Source organism: Strongylocentrotus purpuratus, unplaced genomic scaffold (assembly GCF_000002235.5).
Source record: "Strongylocentrotus purpuratus isolate Spur 01 unplaced genomic scaffold, Spur_5.0 spur5_scaffold_15, whole genome shotgun sequence".
Taxonomy (NCBI): domain Eukaryota; kingdom Metazoa; phylum Echinodermata; class Echinoidea; order Camarodonta; family Strongylocentrotidae; genus Strongylocentrotus; species Strongylocentrotus purpuratus.
The window spans coordinates 19,381,090-19,404,195 of record NW_022145600.1 but is presented as its reverse complement, the minus strand read 5'-3'; the positions used below and the strand labels follow the sequence as shown (position 1 = coordinate 19,404,195).

The 23,106-nt window shown below is 36.9% G+C and overlaps 1 protein-coding gene across 1 annotated transcript; it reads left to right on the top strand.

Moving 5' to 3' along the window:
* The first annotated feature begins 644 nt into the window (after nt 1-644).
* On the top strand, nt 645-22,886 carry LOC100888477 (nose resistant to fluoxetine protein 6). The gene is made up of 16 exons (XM_030985775.1): nt 645-928; nt 4,093-4,320; nt 5,050-5,195; nt 6,046-6,127; nt 7,255-7,348; nt 7,925-8,082; nt 9,133-9,318; nt 13,079-13,175; nt 14,147-14,239; nt 14,843-15,014; nt 16,143-16,222; nt 16,622-16,732; nt 18,213-18,345; nt 19,029-19,230; nt 21,569-21,711; nt 22,148-22,886. Exons 1-16 carry the CDS (start codon nt 925-927, stop codon nt 22,256-22,258), a joined length of 2,040 nt encoding a protein of 679 aa, XP_030841635.1. The 5' UTR covers nt 645-924; the 3' UTR covers nt 22,259-22,886.
* The last annotated feature ends 220 nt before the right edge of the window (nt 22,887-23,106 follow it).

Here is a 23,106-nt window from a genome sequence, read left to right as displayed (position 1 = left end):
AATTAATGCATTTTATTTATCTTATGTCTTATATTTTGGTGATAAATAACACTTTTACAACATACATAATATGCTCAAATTTTCGCTCGTTCGTCAAATTGTGAAACTAAAAAATTGATATTAGAAATCATTGAAAGGGACAGCGAACATTTGCTGGGATACCACTTTCTGATGTAGGAATTCCAAATCCTGATATTTCACGCGTTCTCTTATCTCACCACCTGGTCAACAGTTGCAAATTAGCGCATAAGACACATTTATTCAAAATTGCGTTTGATGATTAATTAACTCTGTTCACTTTAATGTGTATTCCATATAAGTAATTTGTAGGCTTATTTGCATTTTTAGTTTTGTATAAGATGTAATTGCATATCAGTCTATTTTGTGTGTTATAGCGCTCAGAGACTTCGGTGGTAAGCGCTTTGTAAGTAACGTTTTTTATAATTATTATTATTAGTATAACTTTTAGGCGGCTTGATGGATTGGGTCAAAGGAGAGCGGCTTGACTCCACTTCTTCTCTATCACCTCCCCGCTCCAAACATTTTGGACCTGCCTTAATTCCTTCTTCACAGTCCGATGCCCATTACACTAGTTCTCCCGCATTACGTATAAATCGCCGAAACCTATTGTATGGTTATTCATAATGATTATTGTTACCTATCTTCGCTCCAGTGATCTCAAGGTTATATCGCTTGGCTTGTGAAAGTCCACAGGACTGGACGAGAGCTTTTAGGTTGGTATAGTCGATAGAAGTGTAGTGTTTTTGTATTCGCCATACACCGGGGAGATATAAATACGGGATAACAGCCAGGAAAGAATACTAATGCACATGTGCTATGCATAATTCCATGGAAAGCTTGGATGCAAGTTGACTTGGAATCGAGAATCATAGCCAAATTACAAGAAACAGTTTGATAATTAAAATGGGTAAGTTAATGTTGGACCTTGTCTCTCATTCTTCTTCTCCCTAAGTTCTTCTTCTTGTTTTTTTTCTTCATTTCACCCCTCCTCCTCCTCTTTCTTCATCCTCTAATTCTTCTTTTCCCCTTCTTCTACGTTTCTCCTTCATTTCCTCTTCTTCTTCCTCTTCTTCTTTCGTCTTCTCCTCATTCTTGTATTTTGTGTATGTGTGCATTTGTGTGTATAGAAGGAGGCGCGATAGCTCAGTAGGTAGAGCAGTACTTCTACTTCTACGTCGGTACTTGACAGGATCCATCAGTCAGGATATAACGTCAAGGTTGAAATGTCTGGCAAGGTGCTCTTGTGCAGTGCAGTCAGTTGGTGTATTATGTATAAGGTGCAAGTAAAAACAATTCTCAGCCATCAATGGCGTTTCTGGAATAGGGCTCCCTGGAAGGTTTCTGCTGTTGCAGAAACCAAGATATCTGGAGGGAGCATGTACCATGCTGCAACTGTAGTCTCGTAATCCGGATACCCGGATTCGAAACCAAGTCGATGCGCTATATAGTACCCTTTGGTTAAGGCATTAATCCTCATTACCAGGTCCCTCGGCGAGGACCTAAACCTGTCGGCTGTCTGGTTGCTTACTTACAAGCATTTATGCTTTCTTAGCAGTAAGGTAAAATAACCACCATCACCAAAAGTTGTGTGTATGCACGAGGGTGGGTGTGTGTGTGTGCAACACTGTATGTGTGTGTGCGTGTGTGTGTGTGAGTGTTTGGGAGAGGGGTGTCAGTGGGAGAGGGGTATCAGTTCCTTGGGCCCCCAGGGATCTGTCATGTAGACAGGGGTGTCGATTTGTATCCGTGGTTGGGGGAATGATAGGTGCCAAAATATTTTCGGCAATGGATCAAAGCAGCCAAGAGGGAGAAGCGTGTGGCAGGTTGCACCCCCTCCCTTCCAAGTTATTAACTTTTTCAAGTCGCCCCAAACACAGATAACATTTCAGAGAATATGGGACCTATGTGGGTCCCACATGGGCTTGCTACCTGGGTTATTATCCTCTCAAGCGCGTAGCCAGGATTTTATTGTAGGGGGGTGGTAGTGAGCACCCGAAGCGCGCTCCCTGGGGGGGGGGGGGGGGGTGAGTGGGGGTGGCTCGACTCTTAATCCTTGTTTGAATCAAGTTCCCCTTCCTCCGCGCCTAGCGCGGAAGCTTTGACGATTCATTAAATTATTAGAGAAACAAGACGATTCCTTGTACCATTCTCGACTCTTAACTTAGTCTGAATTCAGTTTCTCCCCTCCCCCTCCCGCGCGAAGCGCGGAAGCTTTGATGTTTCATTAAATTATTAGAGAAACAAGACGATTCCTTGTACCATTCTCGACTCTTAACTTTGTCTGAATTCAGTTTTTCCCCTCCCCTCCCGCGCAAAGCGCGGAAGCTTTGACGTTTCATTAAATTATTAAAGAAAGAAGACGATTCGTTGTACCGTTCTCGACTCTTAACCTTGTCTGAATTCAGTTTCCCACCTCCCCCTCCCGCGCGAAGCGCGGAAGCTTTGACGTTTCATTAAATTATTAGAGAAAGAAGACGATTCGTTGTACCATTCTCGACTCTTAAAACTTGTCTGAATTCAGTTTCCCCCTCCCACGCAAAGCGCGGAAGCTATGACGTTTCATTAAATTATTAAAGAAAGAAGACGATTCGTTGTACCGTTCTCGACTCTTAACCTTGTCTGAATTCAGTTCCCCCCCCCCTCCCCCTCCCGCGCGGAGCGTGGAAGCTTTGACGTTTCATTAAATTATTAGAGAAAGAAGACGATTCGTTGTACCGTTCTCGATTCTTAATCCTTTTTCTTCCTACGTCCTCTTCCTTTCTTCTTTCTCTGTTTTTTTTTGGCCGCCCCCGGCCCCCTTGCTACGCGCCTGTATCCTCTCTGTCTCTCATTATCTCTCTCTCTCCCACTCTCTACTTCTTTTTTGCACTTTTGCGCTTCGCGCTTAACATTTAGCTCGTTGCTTTTTAACGCTGCGGCTTTGCATTTGGCGCACTGCATTTCTATGATGCTGTCTCATTTACTTCGTTTTCTATTTATGTATGTATTATGAAAATGAGATAGCAAACTGTGTATATTAATTGATGGTCATCTTGCGAGTAATAACCATTAACTACTCTTATCGGGCTCTCATCATTAGTTTTCTCTTCATTTTTTTTTTTTTTTTGGTGATGGTGAATTATATGGGGGGGGGGGGGGGGGGGGGGGAGGGGATATATCCCCCCATACCCCCACCCCCCCCCGGAATCGACACCCATGCATGTAGAAATACTGTAAGCATGCGTGACCACAGGCTTTCCAGACACCCCATTATAACAAAAACAAGATTAACAAGGATTTTTTTCTTCTTCTGAAGCCATAATACACCGTATAAATAATTGAGGATTTAATTAGCTTGTTTTTTTCTTCTAGAATCACACTCTACTTCTATTATGCTACTAGTCAAAACCTATTCAGCATCTAGACAAGGTAACGGCTATTTTACAAAAGTGTACTTCTACACAAGTTTTTTTTAAATTGTAACCCCTTGGACATTTTGAAGTGCGATAGGGATTACCATTAAGTTGTTAACAATGTAAAATGAATAAAATTCATACTAATATAATCGTCCAGGGTAGTAAATGGCATCTAAAATTGCCCCCTTGACAGATTTTTAAAATCAGCTTCGAGATGCATTTGGCCACCAACACTACCTTGCACAATGTCAAAATTTAAAAAAAAGGACGGAAAGGGGGCAATTCGGAACTACTCCTAAACGCGTTCAGCAGGATTTTGAAAAAGTACCTTTTTTCTTGAAAATTAATGTTTTTTAACCCCATGGACCGCGTCCATTCTATATATAAAAAAAAGAACACCCCCTTTATACGCGTTTTCTAGGTCACGCATTTATATTTGACCGAGACCGCTGGGCTTGGGCCTTCCGTGTCTTTGACCTATACCAGGGTTTCTCAAACTTTTGCTTTGACGGTCCAGATATGATTTCTATAAAAGCTGTAATTAGGTCCGAAACATGGGATGTCATTCGCCTGAAAATTCTTATGGTCGATCGTATAATCAACTTAAGTAGAACATATGTTTTTTTTTAATGTATACACGACCCTGTCTTTGATCGATCGGCTTCTATCTCCACAGGTATGTTCATCATCCTTTCGATTGCATGCTGTCTCTCTTCAGCTGCCCAAGCATCACTAGAGAATGATGACATTGTCCCAAGCTCGATCATGATGTCATTCTGGGATGATTGGATAAGAGAGAACATTCTACCACCAATCAGGGTCGGAGAGGCATCTTCTAACGGGTCACAATGTTTCCAGGAACTTGAGAAAATATTCACAGAAGGCGGAAAGAAGCGAAATATAAGTAAGTACAATAAGCGAGGGTGAATTTACGATATTGTCAAAAGGGTTGGAGCACAATTTCGAAAACATACTGGCAATGTTATTGTTGTGTACATAAGATATGCCTTTTTTAAATGGATAGGTGAGTTTTGTTGCAGAGGGCTCTACACAAAATATATTTTGTGAGATAATGAAAAACTGATTGCCAAATTTGAAAGAACATACAATTTAAATGACAAAATCATCTTTGTTTGAAACAAGAACTCAACTTTCCCAGCATGGCCCTGCTTTACACCTCCGCTAGTTCGCCTCTGATTCCGATGACATTGCTGTATGATAATGATAACGGTAGCCAATTGTTCTATTTGATTTGATATACATACTTTAGAAAATTGCTCCAATTGTCCTGTCAGGTTTAATAATATAATAGTTATATTTCCTTTTCCATACATTTTTTTTCTGTAAACTTTTATGATTTTCTTTCCTCTTTTTTTCATGGTTTTACAGACCTATTAATATATCGTTGTTTTAACGAGATGTCTATTATATATACAAAACACTTACTTAGTGTTCAGGCTACCTTTGAACAGACTAGCCTGGATAAAGGTGTAAGATGATTAATGTAGTATTTAGGAACTCAGAGACATAAAACTAGATACAATGAATTTAGAAGTTGAGATGATTTAATCTAGTCTTACAAACACAACAATTAATGAATCCAAATTGTCTTGGCTCTAATTTCTCTTTGTAGTTGTAGATGCGACTGGTAAACCATCTTCTGGCATCCTTGAGGGTAACATTGCTTGGTTAGGGGACTACAGACAGTGTGTAGATACAACAGATCTTCATTATTGTCTTACTACAGCACAAATACGAGTACAGTCAGTCAGCCATCGGGTAGGAAAGCTTTCCTTACTACATCTCTCATAATTATAGTCATTGTTGGTCAAACATTTTTTTGAGCGTCATGTAACGCCTGGCTGGAATGCTCCCCAGGGAGTGGAGATTGTGCACACAATGTGTGCGGGCAAGCACTGATTCCAATGACCGGGGTAATAGTATATTTGTAAAGCGCTTAGAGACATTTAAAAGCTAAATATTATTATTATTATTATAACAGGGGCTTTGTAACTCATTGTGAGACAGATTTTTGTTTGGGTTTAGAGGAAGGGGTGTCGAAAACAAGATTCGCTGACAATTATTTTGTTATTATCTCCCTTTCTTGGTGAGAGTGGAGCACTGCATTATTTTTTACTATTATATCCCCTCCCGTTCAATTCAGTTTAACCAGCCAACCAACTACATGTACAGTGTAAGTGCAATGTGCTGAATAATGTAAATAGTGGCATTGCGCAGGTGCAGCCTATTGAGGGGCGTAGAAATGGGTCAATATGGACTTTTAGATTTGCGTGGACTGATACGTGTGACGTCCATTCAAGGCAGTGCATTACAAGGACGTCGATCGTAGCAATCCACGTTGTCGTTGTGCAAATCTAAAAGTCCCTAATATGCAAATGCAAGGGAGCTTCGATCACTCTTCAAAGATTTTAACTTTACCTTTTCCTAAGAATGGTATTTCTAAAATGAGAGGATAATTCAAATTTCTTGCAATAAGTGGATCACGATGTTGTATTTTCGTATGGAATAAAATTTCTCCAAAGTACTTTTTCTTTAATGAAATTTCTGATCATAACTCAACGTTTAATAGTTATTGTATCTATTATTTTGATTCCTATTTATCTAATAGCAAAGTGGATCTCTATCAGTAGGTGTTTGCCTTCCTGAAGAATGCAGGGAGAAAGACATATTTTTCTTTTCCCGGTTCATCAGTGAGTAGAACATTCTGTTACATGCCGTTTTTCCGGAAGTTCTTTTTCCGAAAGGTCGTAATTACGAACAAAAATGGTGCTCCGGGGGGGGGGGGGCGGCAAGGAGGCACAGTGCCCCCATCTTATCTAGTACTCCTAAAGTGCACCTTTTTGCCTAGGAAAATTGCTCCTTTTTACTTCTGAGGTTTACTGTTTCTTTCTGAGTGTCCTCTTTTAGTACAGTCACTTTATATAAATGATCTCCCACAAATTGCAAAACAAAATGTTTCAACTGTTAAAGTATCATAGAAATGCACTTAATTACATGTAAACATTCTAAAAAGAAGCCTGAGTAATGGAAAGTGTTTAAAAAATAGTCCGAATAAGTGATAACTCTTCCATATGCAACAATGGATGCATTGGGGTCCAAGCTATCAGAAATTGATGGGGTTCACATTTTCCCGAAGACACCAAATTTCCCTATTGCGCGTTATATATGCCATTTTGGCGCCCAATATGGACCCCCAGGAAATGAAGGAGGGGTCTGAACATTTGAACCCCATCATTTTTGGTCAATTGGGACCCTTTTGAAACCCAAACAGCAAAAAACAATCAACTTTGGCAAAAAAATCCTACGGGATTACATACCATACCGCACTATAATGTATATCCATTCTTGTGTGCTTGCCCAACAAAGCAACATGCATGGAGCCATGTGGTGTCCACGATCTACGTGCATACATCGTTGACTATGAGCAGAAGACCCAAACATATATGCATTGTGTTTAGCCCAAGGTTGAAGTTGGGAGTTCGTTCAATGTCAGGGGCGGATCTAGGAGGGGGCGGTTTTGGTGGTTAAAACACCCCCCCCCCTTTGGGCGGCCAAGTGAGAAAAAAAAGGGGGAAAAAAGGGGAAAAAAAAGAAGAAAATAGAAGAAGAAAAAAGTAAAGCAGTAAAACGGCGCGATTTTTGGAAATTCCTGGATCCGCCACTGGGTCAAACACCCCCCTTGGCAAAAAACTAGATCCGCCCCTGAGTGTATGGAATTTTTCAGCGTAACCATTTAATTGTGTGAAGTTTTGAAGAAACAGACGGGTGTAAACAGATGACTTTGTAGAAATTCATAAAATATGTACCTGAATTTCAGAAAATCTCGTGCCCGGAGACTTGATCGGGAGAGTAAAAGTGAACTGCAATGAGAGAATGAATCCATCTGGTGATTCTGGATTCATTTGCACAATGTAAGCAACAACTAACATGTTTATATCTATTACTGTTTGCTTGTTTTACTTTATTATTGTTCCTAAACATATGTCATGTACATTCTACTTTTTGTTGTAACAGTGCTCTGATCAGTTCGCTGTGAAAGCGGTTCAAAGAAAACAATTACTCTCATTATTATTATTATCATTATTGTTATTATTGTATTCATTTTATTATTATCATTATCTTTATTATGATTAATATAAGTATAATGATAATAATTATTATTATCATCATCATTGGTATCATTAGTATTATAATTGTTGTTGTTGTTGTTATTTATGTTTTTGTCGTTATTATTATTAAATGTTCTGTGAACTTAGCTTAACACGTTTATTAACCACACGTTTGTTCAGTGCGGTATAGCTTTATAGCCCCATTCGGTATAGCTCAGCCCCATTCATTCAAAGACCGATCCATTTTCATTCGAATTTTGTTTCAACTACCTTGCCATGAGCTATGCTGATGGGACTGCTTGGTGGCAGGGGTCAAAATCACATTCTTCGTTAAAAAAAAAATCCTTTTGAAGTTCTATCTATTTTTCTTATTCAAAGGGTCGTCGTTTCGCTGCTCTGTTTGCTGTGTCTCAGTGCAACGGCATATGAGAGTTATCAGAATCATCGAAACAGCTTAGATGAAGAGAGACAACCAATCCTTGAAGTTAAGACGTCAAAGAGGACCTGTAGCATTAACGAATCAGTTAATGATAAAGGTTAACATTCTGTTTCTTGCCCCAGAGGGTAGCTGTGAGGGTAAATAATTATTGTCCGTGGGCATTTGTCCGAGTAAATAGGTGTCCTCCGGAAGTGGATTTCTAAGGGTTAGTTACACGTTCCATGTAAATATTTAGTTTAAAAAGGCATATAGGCCGTGCATATATCCCCCCCCCCCCAAATGGTCAATATATATAAATGAAAAAACAAAACAATACCAGTCCGAAAATCATCTTCATCTGATGTACTCAGATTAAAAATGCTTCTTATCGGAGGCTCTAGAATACATGCATTTTATAACTGAGGCATTTTGAACCATTTTCCAAAAGGACTTTACTAGTGCATGTATTAGTTTTACTTGAGTGGGGGAAAACATTCCTATATTATAGGGCCTAGTTTTTTAGATATCATTGTCCAGTGGTTCGTTCAGGGTGTTTGTCCAGTGTAGTTGGTGGAGTTTTCCAGGGGCAGTTCGGGATAATTCCCTAAAATTTCTTAATAGGATGATTTGAATGTAATAGTTTCAAAAGGGCATGTTCATGAAGCGCCCTCTCAAATGATCTTAGAGAGGTAATCTTCATAAGGGTATAATGCGAAAATATAGGAAGTATGTGCATGGAGTGAGTGTGTGTGGCAGTATGTGCGTGTGTACGGGTAACTTTGCTCCCCTAGCTTTGCTGGTTACATATTGAATTGTAGAAAATATTTAATCGGTAATCCAATACATCATTAAAATGGAGAACAGTAATATTATTTTTTATAAATGTAATGCTTCCTGGGAGAAATTTCAATTACTTAAACATATTTGTGGCTTACACCCAGTAAATAAGATCAATTGATCGATCTGTATTAAAAAACAAGTCAGAAAAAATCTTGGAACCAGCGGGACTTGAACCTGCATCTACTGCTTGCCGTGCAGCGACTCTACCACCACGCCATCACTGGTCCATTGCACAATCACGATGAACTAGAAACAAATACTCAAGCTCTCCTGATTCATTCTGACTTAGTAATATTATTGTAAAACGTTCATTTCTCCTTCTTTATAGACCTATCAGCATGGACATGGAGGAGATGTATCCTCTGTTTTTCTCTGACCCGCTCTGTGAATCAGATCACTAATACGACATCAGGGAAGGATGATATCCAATGTCTTCATGGCATGAGAGTTATCAGCATGTTCTGGATAATACTCGGACATTCATTAAGTTTCCAACAAAAGTCGGGCGCATTGGGTAAGCAGTATATACTACAGAGATATCGACTGCTACGAGAGGACTGGCTATTTTTATACGCTCAATTAAGGAAAATTTGCCTCCGCTGCTATCACTCCGAGGCGCGCCTGATTTCCCGAGAGCCAGTATAGAAACAGCCAGTCCTCGAGTATTAACCCTAATAAGGCCGGGGGGGGGGCATTATGGGTGCGTTTAATCGACACTTTTTCACCCTAGAATCACGGTTTCTAAAGACGTTTAGTTTAAAACGCAATGCGTTCAAGCGATTTTTTCGTCGGTCGTAAAAATAAACGTGTTTGAAAACACAAACATGAAACGCTGAAAAAGATGCGTTTTGTATCATGATTCTGCAGAATCACGGTCGCTAAAATTCGATTGAACGGACGGAGTTCTCAATCATGATTTTATGACGGAGCCTGTTCCGGTTTGGCAAAAACCGCGCGCCTGCTTTTCATGCAATTTGCGTTTACTATACCATGCTCTTTATCGTGGCCTGTTCCGTTATGTTATACCTTGTTTTCCTTCTATCTTTTTCTCTTTCTGTCTTTCCTTATGTTATTCTTTGTTTCTTCCTTCTATTCTTATGTTATTCTTTGTTTTTTTCCTTCTATCACCTTCTCTTATGTTATTCTTTATTTTTATAATTCTATCACTTTCTCTTTAGTTATTCTTTGTTTCTTCTATTCTTATGTTAATCTTTATTCTTTTCCTTCTCTCAGCCTTTCTTATGTAATTCTTTGTTTTTATAATTCTATCACTTTCTCTTTTGTTATTCTTTGTTTCTTCTTTCTATTCTTATGTTAATCTTTGGTTTTCCCTTCACTCACATTCTCTGATGTTATTCTTTGTTTTAATCATTCTATCACTTTCTCTTTCTGTCTTTCCTTATGTTATTCTTTGTTTCTTCCTTGTATCACATTCTCTTTTTGTCTTTCGTTATGTTATTCTTTGTTTCTTCCTTTTATTCTTATGTTATTCTTTGTTTTTTCCTTCTATCACCTTCTCTTATGTTATTCTTTGTTGTTATAATTCTGTCACTTTCTCTTACGTTATTCCTTGTTTCAATCATTCTATCACTTTCTCTTTCTGTCTTTCCTTGTGTTATTCTTTGTTTCTTCCTTGTATCACATTCTCTTTTTGTCTTTCATTATGTTATTCTTTGTTTCTTCCTTTTATTCTTATGTTATTCTTTGTTTATTCCTTCTATCACCTTTCTTATGTTATTCTTTGTTGTTATAATTCTGTCACTTTCTCTTATGTTATTCTTTGTTTCAATCATTCTATCACTTTCTCTTTCTGTCTTTCCTTATGTTATTCTTTGTTTCTTCCTTGTATCACATTCTCTTTTTGTCTTTCATTATGTTATTCTTTGTTTCTTCCTTTTATTCTTATGTTATTCTTTGTTTTTTTCCTTCTATCACCTTCTCTTATGTTATTCTTTATTTTTATAACTCTATCACTTTCTCTTTAGTTATTCTTTGTTTCTTCTATTCTTATGTTAATCTTTATTCTTTTCCTTCTCTCAGCCTTTCTTATGTAATTCTTTGTTTTTATAATTCTATCACTTTCTCTTTTGTTATTCTTTGTTTCTTCCTTCTATTCTTATGTTAATCTTTGTTCTTTTCCTTCTCTCAGCCTTTCTTATGTAATTCTTTGTTTTAATAACTCTATCACTTTCTCTTTCTGTCTTTCCTTATGTTATCTTTGTTTCTTCCTTCTATCATTTTCTCTTTTTGTCTTTCATAATGTTATTCTTTGTTTTTTTATAATTATTCTATCACTTTCTCTTTTGTTATTCTTTGTTTCTTCCTTCTATTCTTATGTTATTCTTTGTTTTTTACTTCTACCACCTTTTCTTATGTAATTCTTTGTTTTAAGCATTCTATCACTTTCTCTTTCTGCCTTTCCTTAAGTCATTCTTGTTTCTTCCTTATATCACATTCTCTTACGTTATTCTTTGTTTTAATAACTCTATCACTTTCTCTTTCTGTCTTTCCTTATGTTATTTTTTGTTTCTTCCTTCCATCACCTTCTCATTCTTTGTTTTATTATTGCGATCTATGCTCAAAACAGCAGTCGACAGTCGGCCGTAAACAATTCCAAAAAGCGCGCGCCAAAGTTGACCTATACTTCCTGGGTCAAACTGCGAGTGTGACGCGAAGTGGCTGGGCTCGAAATGAGCTAGAATCAGCGTTGATAAAAAATCGCTTGAACGCTAACCGCAGTGACCTTGTTTTTTTGAAACGGCGTTTTGATTTGTGATTCATGTTTGTGATTCTAGCTTCGAAAATTCGATTGAACGCACCCTATGGCCCACCCCCTCCACGATTTTTCTGATTGCTCAGGGAACGCATAATATGGATGGCGCCCCGCCGCTCGCTGACTTTTTTCTTTCGAGTCTTGCGCAACTTTTAAAAGATTTTTTTTGAAAATCGGACCTACGGTTACAAGGTCACTTGACCTTTTGTCTTTGCATGTCAGCTTGAAAATCGCTCATTTTCGTGATTTGTGTACAAAACATATGGAAAAGTCATTTTTCCTAAAAACAGATTTAAACATGGGTTATTGGGTCTTGTTTAAAGTTTAGGTGGTTGTTTTGGGAGTCAAAATAGTTGAATTGTAGTAAGAAATGAAATAAAACAACAAAAACAATGAAATACATCAGTTAAAAAAACAATGAAATACATAAGTTAAAAAAACAATGAAATACATAAGAAATTATCAAAACAAGGGATAACATAAGGAATAAGCTGGCTCTTCTAAATTTGTTTGTATTATTATTGTTCAGAACGGTCTAATGAATATATGAAGTGAAAAATAATGCTTAAATATGAATAATATATGATTTATGGGTAAAAATGTGATTTTTATGACTTTATTTGCATAAATTACCATAAATATGCAAATGAGTGAATTTTTCAAAAAATTGAAATTATCATATTATTCTATACACTTTACTTGACATGCGTGCAAATTTTCGCGGCGATCGGCCGCTTTGCGGCCGAGATCTTAGGGGGGGGGGGCATAATGGCCCCCCGGCCGTACTAAGAACTCAAATAGCCCGGCCTCTTTAGGGTTAAAGCAGTCGATATCCCTTTTATATGCCGAATTCAAACAAAAATCTACCAAGGAATCTTACCTTATCCTTGTATCGAGTAAAGATTGGTTAAAACATCACGGAAAATCTGATAAACTGTCTGTTTATCACCGCCCGAAAAATGACTGAAATTTTCGATGAGTAGGGAATCGCAGACAAAAAGCACTGTATGATGTCCGCTCTCGCTCAAAGAACATTTTAACACGTAAACCAATGGGTATCGCAGCAACATTTTATTATTTTCCCGGTAACTGGAATTATGCCTGGATTTTACTCTTGGGCTATTAAAAGGTTTTGACTTTTTTCGTTTCTTTACGGTAATGGCTAAAATCACGACTGCAATTTCGACTAATCAGATGGCTGGATTTCTTAAGTGAGGTATATAAAACATAATATGGAAGCGATTATATCACAGAAATATTAGAGTGAAAGTTTGTTATGTTTTTAATGCATGCAGTTGATCTTGAGCATCGTAATACCCACTTTTAATGTGCTCGGAGAGGTTGGTATCTGGACAGTGAATGTTCAAATTGTAATTCGCACAGGTTTGCATGCAATCTTTCCTGAATCTCATTTCTGTTTTTTGTAATTTTGAATGCATGCAAATTAACCTATAAGGTGTTCTGAAATTCTATTCCGAACTTACTTTTTCTTTTTCTTCAGCTGATGTTTTGTGGGTGTACTCATTCCCAGCTAAATGGTTCACGAGCCAGGTTATTTTTAATAGCTATGTCGCTTTAGATACGTTCTTTTTCCTCGGGTAAGTTGCAAAAATGAATATAATATTTGAAATGTAATTATACCCATGTTTTTACACAAAATAATATTCGACATAAAAAAGTAATAAAGTGTTTGTGGTATTAAAAGACTGAACTATTATTTTTTTATAATTTTTATTAGAGTATTTTATTCCAAGCGTTATTTTGTTTTGCTATTCGAATATTTTCTAGGTTACATAGTTACATAACAATAAAGAAGACAAAAACAGAAAATGAGTGAAATAACAAGTTTATGAATATTGATAACGAGTGATTATCATTGTAGTGATTTAATAGCGGTATAGATTAAAGAGAGGTCATGGATTTATCAAATCAACCAAGCACCCGTACACTCTTAAAAAGGAAAAAACAATTGGAACAAAAATTGCCCAACATGGGAGTAATTATTTGAGACACCAACTTTAGGGCAGTATATTATATGCAATTTTTTCTCAGGCAAAACATGAAAATAAATGCTTGAAATTGCTTCAACGTTGATCTGACATATATTAATCCATTATTATAGCCATTTAGCGACACCATTGTTTGTGATGCATCAATGGAAAAAGTAGACGTCGTATCGTTTGGCGCTTTTTTTGGCCCAAGATAACAATTTGTGTTGATTTTTTCCAAAATCAGGCCATTTTTTGCAGTTAGAATCAATAATTGATGGGTGGGCTTTGACATCCAAAATTTGATATAAAAATGGGCGCTGGTATCAAAACAATCAATCTTTTTGAATGAATTTGCACAGTAAGGACCACTTTGGTTATTTCCATCGGTGGCTAGCAATTTCCTGCGCTACACTGGTTGAAAAAAAATGGCGACCCGTGAGCTGAAAAATTGGTTTGTCGCGTCTGCCGGTGGGAACGCTGTTAATTGTGAATCTTTTTACCCACATATTTTTTATCGTGTAACCAAGTTACGGGTTATTATGATTGGAATACAAATATATTTCTTTTCCATCTCGCAGCGGCCTTCTTGTTGCCTATACGGGCTTCAAATACATGTCAAAATCTGTAGGGAGAGTCAACTGGTTGGTTGCAATAGTACATCGATATATCAGGTAACATCTTATTCAATCATTTCTGTTCAATTTTTTTTCTTCATAGCATAATTAGATTATGATAAGCTTTACATTATTATTAATCAATTCATGTTATTGCAACTATGTGGACAAACGTATGCCATGGGATATACCCCAAACATGAAAATGAATTAATAGCAAAGTTTTAACTTTATTCTAATTACGACAGTTTTCCTCTTACTTACTCGAAAAAAGGAGATTAAATTCTAGAATTTTTTTTGCTGAGTCATATTTGTAGATATGTAAGACAAAGGATTTGAAGCTAAACTTAAAGTCATTATTGAATTATTTTTTAACAAAAGCACAAAAACGTAGTTTCAAGTCTGATTGTACCGAGCGTATTTTGGGCGGTGAGTGAAAAGTGAGCAGGCGCCGCCCAAATTTTAACTCTGCGCTAAAACTTCAGCGGCGACCGAGCGATGCCCTAAAAACGAGCGGTGCCTGGGCGGCCGCCGCTCGGTGGCCGGGCAGCCGCCGGGCAGAATTGGTTAAAAACTCGCCGCTCGGTCGCCGAGCAGGCTACTTTGGGGGTTTGTGACCATAGCATAAGTTATATAACAATGCTGTAACTTGTTTTCACAGGATAACACCAGCGATGGCTGTTGTAATTCTTTTATACACCTTTGTGTATCCTTACCTTGGAGAGGGACCTTTCTGGTACCAACGAGTGGAAGACGTTCGAGGTTGTTACCAGTGGTGGTGGACCAACTTCCTTTATATCAACAATTTTGTACCGTCAGACACATCGAGCGGGGTATGACTGCTTTCTATCTTATTCCTATTCTTATGGGGAAGACGGGGGAGGGGGCAAAAGAAAAACTCTGCACATAATACACATCTATACTCCCGTCAAAACTTGTGCTCTTGCTGGCAAAATGTTAAACTTTTTCTTATTTCCTCCTCTCTTGCTTGCCCCCCCCCCCCTCCCGTCAGAGAATTCTGGATCCATTATTGCTATTAATCAAAAATTAATGTCCCTTTTTTTCTTGTTTAGTCTATTCTAGCGCTTCTCAACTTTTTTTTAACCCAAGGCCCATCTTATAAAACACACAATGAGAATAAGACATGACACTAGAAGAAGAGAACGGATTATGCAGTAACTCAGTATTACTACCAATTTATCTAATTAACTGTACAAGCGAGTGAGCAAAGCGAACGAGCGGTATATTTTTGGCTTTCGTTACCCTCAAACATGCAATTTTTTTGTTTCTTGTGCATTTTACCGCATACGGGCATATTGTCATGGGGGTGGGGGGGGGGGAAGGAGGGTGAAAACCTCTTGGCCAAATATTAACCATCCTATGTAACAAATTCGTGAAAGAACGAGTCAAAAAAAAAAAAAAAACCTTCATTATGGGAAAAATGTTAATACATGTACGTCATCAAAATGGTCTACATAAGAAACCAAATTAAATTCTGGTACCTCTCTGCCCGAATACAAGGCGATGGTTTTCCGAATATTGAATCCCATGTAATCGAAAGGTAGAATTTCAAATTTTGAACGTCGATGAGCGGTCTTCTATTCACTTCCAAAAATGGTGCAAAATTAACGAAACCTTGAGGAGAACTAACTTTTAGTCGTGGAATTTAGCAAAGTAACCGAAAGTTCAGATTTATTGTAAATGCGGACCCTTCGCAAATTACTATACACTGCATAGGCCTACTTGTAGCCCAGTCAGTAAATGACACAAAGCAAGTTGCCAAACTTTCCATTTTAAACTACAATAAAGGAACAGCTTCCATAACAGCATACTAGATTTTAGTAATATTCTAAGATAACTGAATATCATGACAGTTACGAATCATTCCGAATAACTGCTTTAACTGTCCTCAACTATTAATTTTGTTCTGAATTGTATTCCCTTTTGTCCTGTGGCTACAGTGCTTATCATGGTCTTGGTATCTAGCGACGGACATGCAGTTATTTCTGCTTGCAATCATCCTCATCGTTCTACTCTGGTGGTAAGATAGGACTAATATATTACATTTGATTGATTGATTGATTGATTGATTGAATGATTAACCGATTGATTGATTGATTAAACAATTAGGCCTATTATTTATTTATTATTCATTTATTTATTATAATTTATTATTTTCTCATTTAATTATTTGTTATAAATTAGTAAATTTATCAGTTCAAAATAATGTATCAATGTATTCATTCATAGATTCATTTATTTAATCATTTTGTATTTCAAGAAATCAATAAGTCGGCTTTGTTTGCATTTTCACGTGATAAATATTATCTTACTTATTTGCGTTAGTGCATTGTTACGAACACATAACTGAGCAGTTCAAAGAAATTACTGGTTTAATTAGTAAAACAACTATTTTATTTGATATAAATGTTCTCTCCAGGCATCCAGCAATCGGTATCGTCTCTTTAGCCGTCTTATCTCTGGCTAGCATCACAGTACGCGCTGTCATCTTCTCAGAAAGGGGCTATGCAGCCACTCAGCCCATTAATTCGTAAATATATATTTCCCTTTATATCTAACACGTCTGTCTTCTTATGAAAAGCCCCGTTGGTCGGAGAGAGCAGAAGAAAAAGTATACAGAGCGTCCCATAAAAAAATGAAACCGAGAATTATCGATGTTTTATCATAACTTAATCACAATTATAATTGATAAATGACACATATTTGGAAAGCTTATAGATCCTCCTCTATGCATTATATGAGTTGCATTAAATGAAAGAGGAGTGTCTAAGCTTTCCCAAAATGTGTCATTTATTAATTATAAATGTGACTAAGTTATGATAAAACATCGATAATTCTCGGTTTCGTTTATTCTGGGACGCACCGTATATGCATGTAACTAGAGATTGAGTTAAGATTAAATTGTTCTTTTTGATGATAATTTAATAACTAGAAATGTGCGTGTCAATTCTGATGAAATAGTTGACCACGTGCATGTCCCTCTCTGTTCATGGATTAATAACTGATTGTTATATCCATTGAGTAGCAATAGCGTATATATAGTGAAATTTTCACTACATAACGTTGATATTAAGACATAAAAGGAGGAAGAATGATAATACCGCACAGATTGTTAAACAAAACTGTGATAATACTGAAGTTATAAACTTTTAGGTTGATACGAAGAACATATCACATAATAATGAATTCTTCATTTACTGTACATTTGAAATTACTCCATGCTTTCATTGTTATCTATTTCTATTACGGAATAAACGTTTTTTCTAATGGGAGGAATTGTAAGCACATGTCACCCAAATCTCAGAATGGAACATTTAAAGAGAAGGTTGAGTTCTATGGGAAGAGGTGAAAAATAATTTGTGAACGTTATCATTGTTATTATGCAAGTGGGAAGAACATCAGATACAAAATCTTCCCCGAAAAGCATGGCTCTTCAAATGCCTTAATATTCGAATTATGACATGTAACAGCATTAAAATCGGGAGGGATTTTTAGGCCACATGTTTGTGTAGTCCCATATAATCTTTCTGTGTACAGTGCTTGTAGTTACCAAGACTAGGCCAAATTTCTTATCATTTAATGATTCCAGAACCTTGCAGTACACACCAATACGTATATGCTAATGATCAACCTTTTCTTATCGATTCCACACTGTTAATTTATTTCACAATGCAGTCGCATGACGAACTCAACTTTATGTTTGAGTACGCAACTAATGGGAAAAGTCGGTCCTTGTACACGTATGACATCTCTCAACATAACCGAATTCCCAATGGAAAGGTTCTCCTCATTAGTTATATCACCTTTGACAATGACTAAGACAATCTAATTAACAGCGATTAGGGATCAGATTATATAATTATGTGGGACTGATGGCATTATAATACCATGACAGGCTCTTATATTTATCATGATAGTTAAACGTAACATAAAGATTTTCTGACACGTTGAGGCCTTAACTCTTTATTTGCATGTTTTCTCACCTTCTCCACCTACTCCACCTACTCCAGAGCAACTGACAGTACTGACATGTTCCCATTTTCTGTCAAACCCTATGCCTGTGCCACAGCATACTTAGTCGGTATTGCAGCGGGTTACTGTCTGCATGTATTGAAAAATAAAGCACTTCCAAGATTACACGTGGTAAGTATTTTGTCATCCTTTGCTGCATGAAAATCCAATCGTATCCTAGCTGGATATCATTCGATATCCGACTTTTTTTCTTCTTCTTTTTTATGTCATATAGAATAAAAGTATAGATGAGGTAATTATGACGGACAATGGCATAGCGTGTATCAACCCCAACTTGGTCTTATCTCCTTATTAAAATCAATCGTTTATCTCCTTCGATGTTTGTGACTTCAAAATGAAAAATAGTAACTTAGGATTGTTCTATGTTATAGATAGATTAAATGTATAGTAATTTATGATTAATTGCAGCAAGATTTGAGATACAAGTCGAAGTTAATATTCAGAGCCCTTAAAGCCCCACTGTCCTACTTGTAGCTACTTGCTCCCTCTATATAGAAAATTTCCCAAATCGGTGCCTGTTGGTCCCCCATGATCCTCTTTTTCTTATGTTAGTTGAGAGCCGAGTTAATGAGATAGCCACCTGTCAGTGACCTCGCTGTGTGGTCTAATCCCTTCTGGCCCAGTAGTAGTGACGGTCTTTAAGATTTTCTATCTTTAACAGTTCTATAGAGCCGCAACAAAAATGTTGATCTAATTTCACCGTCGTTATTGTCCATGTTCTCGTAAATGGCTTTAGTAGCTTGGTACACTGTATGTTCTATTATGCATTGTTGAGCTTTTCCTTTGATTTTCAGGTGGTTGTTATACTTGGTTGGTTGTCTGCTTTTGCTATGGGAATGTCCATCGTATACGGTCTCTATGGAGCTTTTGATCACCCCGGGCCAAAGATAGTAGTCCAAGAAAAGCCGCTAAACGTGGCATATGGGTGCTTGAAGAGCCTTGCGTGGACACTAGCACTATCCTGGGTGGTGTTTACCTGTCATTATGGTTACGGAGGTAAGTCAGTGGCTTTAGAGACGGAACCCAGTAGTTTAATTAGTCCTCTTGTAATTGCACAATGTTTGAATATAGATCAAGATCTGATATAGTAGTTACTCCGGGCGTTTCCAGAGACTGCCGGATGGTGGGGTAAAACGGCGCCCTCGATAAATTACAATCGTGATAACACTATCCCACTCACACACTGACATACTGATTGGGGGGGGGGGGGGGGCAGTTGTCCCCAAATAAAATTGAAATGTTTTCTGGTTGTCCGTCCGTCCGTCCGTACGTCCCGTTCTTGTGATATCGTTTTCTCAAGAACCGATTGATGGATTCCTGCTAAACTTGGGTCATGTAAATATGTATCTTGCAGATAATGAAAGTAAATCCTTATTCTCATACACCCAATCAATCAGCATGTTCATGATACTCTAAATTGGGACTTTCTAGACTGCCGTTACAAAAAGCGTGTATGTACTATATCAAATATAATTATTCATTTCGCTCATCCCGAAATCTAGATCTCCCTAAACCGAATTCAAATAATTGTAAAAGAACATTCTTCTATAGGGGGGCGACACAATATAACCAACTACCAGAACACATCCGAGATGTAACTGCATTAAGATCCTTCCATACCCTAATAACTTATATTTTTTCTTAAACACACTTCCTTAAACTCAAATGATTTTGCATAACTGTGTGTGTGTGTGCATGTGCGTGTGCGTGTGTGTGTGTGTGGGTGTGTGGGTGTACGAGTGTGATATTATTTTTGAATATTTTGTTACCTTGGTATTTAAAAAACTTGTATTTATGTTTTGTTTCTATTCTGCTTTATGTCGCTTTTATGTTAATATTGTAGTGTAAGGACCCCAAGGAAGAACAGTAGTGTCCTATAAACACTGCTGAATTGGGCTATCCACCGATTTTTGTCTATGTACATGTATAAATATTTTACTTTGTATATTTTACTATGTATAATATTTTCGTCTGATTTCGGAAATAAAAACAACAACAACAAATCAAGTGATTATATTTCGGGGTCATGAGGTCAAAGGTGAAAGATCATGGGGCTCATTATTTATGCAAACATAATTTGTGAACGCATTGTCAATACTGACGGATGGATTATTATCAAACTCGGGACATGTAGCCAATGAACTGATTAGATTATACGGTCATGAGGTCAAAGTTCAAAGGTTAATACATGTATATGAAAATATGATATTCTGGGAACCTGTTAATGGATTACAATCAAATTTGCAGTTTTAAAATTGCTTTTGTTTTGGTTTGTAAAATCGCTCAATGGCGGAGGCATCATTTTCGACTGCGTGCAGTCGAACATCCATCTAGTTTTTTCCTAATTCGATACCAGTCATTTACAAATGTTACTGAAATTAAAAGATTTTTTTTCTTTCTCAAGTTCTGGTAAAATTGTACTTTTTTAAAGCTTTAGTTGGAAAATAACAAAACTCCAAAATTTATAGTCAGGCAAAAAAAAAAGTGCTCTTTTTTTTACATAGGAAAAGTGCCCCCTTTTACTTCAGATAAGCGCATCTTTTTAAAAATTTCAAATAGGTGCCCTTTTTTATCTCTGGTGAGTGCCACTTATCAGGTGCGAGAAGTGCCCCTTTTTCACCTCTGATAATCCCACCTTTTACTTTGACACGGGCTTCTTTTCTTTTCTAATACGTGTCATTTTCCCTTTGCCTAAGTGCCTCTGTTTCCTCTCCCCATATAATTTAAAGCACTTAAACACATTTTTTCATTAATTTCGCCCAAAGCTCTCTCGCGACGCTTGCTCGCATTTAAGGTTGATATAATTATAGCTTTTATTAAATATATCTTTAGTCTTTGATTAGATTGTGCCTAAAATCCCATCAAAATGTGTTCCCCTTCTTTAAAAGATGTAGTTTTTCGCACTGCGACTTCGCTCGAAAATAAATATGTACAGACCATCACCCCCAACTGCAACGTATGATGCTTAAGCAGTATCTCATGTAAAAAAAGAGAAAAAATAACATTGAAATCATCCCTGATACAAAAAAGGCCCATTATACCGCCTGCCGGTGATGCATAATGGGAGGTTTTTTTTTTCTCACTAAATAGGGTGCTATTTTAATACAGAAATAGCCGGTGAATCATTTTCTTTGCCTAAAATGTATGTTATCTTTTGCATGGTCATACATGAAACTGAAAGTTAAAATACATGGCACATTGGTTTAATCCTCCCTGTCAAATTAGAGATAATTGTTGGGGAGATTTGGGAACGATGTTGGCTTTATACATATTTTCCTGAAAATGTAGACTGAATATACACCCTTTGCTGCCTCCCATCTATTGTCCCGTCTAGGTGTGATAAATCGATTCCTTTCTTGGAGTTTCTGGATCCCTCTGTCTAGGTTGACGTTCTGTGCATATCTATTACATCCTGCTATTATCTACCTCAACACTGGAACAATCTCAATGAGCTACAATTTTAATGTCATTGGTCAGGTATTATAACAAGCACATTATTTCATAGTCAGCGTTTTCTTTTTGAGTTCAAAAGAGGGCTGTCCGTAGGAGATGTATAATGAGTTTGTTTTCGTGAGGTCAGATCTTAAAGGTCACATGATCATTGGTCGATGAACGAACAAATTGGCTTTATTTGTCTTTAAAAATTGTCACTGGTCGACTTCAAACTTATTCAATTATGCATAGAAATTATCTTTATTGTCGTTGTTACCTGATATGACATCAAACTACAAATGAAACAATTAAATATTTATCTTTTTTTTTAATAGTCGATTCTTTGTTTCCTTCCTTAATTTCTGTTAAAATGATGTTATTGTTGATGATGGGAATGGGGAGTTGATGCGTTCTTGAATTGAATTTCATGAATTCCAATTGAAATAAAGTTACACCCTTATTTTTCATTTTGTTTGTCCAGAGTTTTCGATTCACCGGTTTCGTAACGATCAGCTACTCAGCAGCTTTCATTCTTTCTTCGTTGATTGAAATGCCAATCAGTAGTCTTCAGAAGATGTTCCTCAAGCGATAATCCACAATTCTCTTGAAAGGGGAAAAAGTAAAGCATTAAAGATGAATTCTATGCATATAGATACGTTATTGTAGATGTAAAATGAATCAGGGGTTGTAAGAAAAATCATTTCCAATGTCATATACCATGAACTCATCAAATTTGCAGTATTTTTTTACTCGTACTTTATTTGCAGTATTTTGTAACTCGTAGTCATTGCAATATTTTGCTACTAAATAAGTAAAACATTAGATAAGTTATGAAAGATGAATTCTATGCTTACCGGTAGATATGTTATTGTAGATGTAAAATGAATCAAACAAGGGTTCTAAGAAAAACCATTTCTAATTTCATATACTTTGAACTGGTATATTTTGATGGAGATTTTGGGGGCTGTTACTTTTCATGAGATTTTGTAACTCATAAATTTTGCAGTATTTTTTAACTCGTACTTTATTTGCGGTATTTTGTAACTCGTATAGTTATTGCAATATTTTGCTACTATTACAAAGGCTATTTTATTTCTTTGTACCTCCTTAACATTGCAGTATTTTGTGACACGTATTTGTTGCATTGATGTAACAGTCATCCAAATTACACCCAATTATTGTTTGTGATAAATAACTGTGCAAGTCGATATTTGCATTTACATTGGATCAACTCCTAAAGATCGTTTTTCATGTTTTGAAGTGTGAAATGAAGTTTGTTATTCCATGCAACATGTTTTCACGGGAAGAGGATACAACGGCGGGGGAGGGGGCGGGGGGGGGGGGGTTAACACCCGGGTAACCCCCGGGAAACTCAACATTCACATAAACATAGAATCTTACCAAAAAAGGCCTTGCATGCGACAGAAGCCCATTGAAACC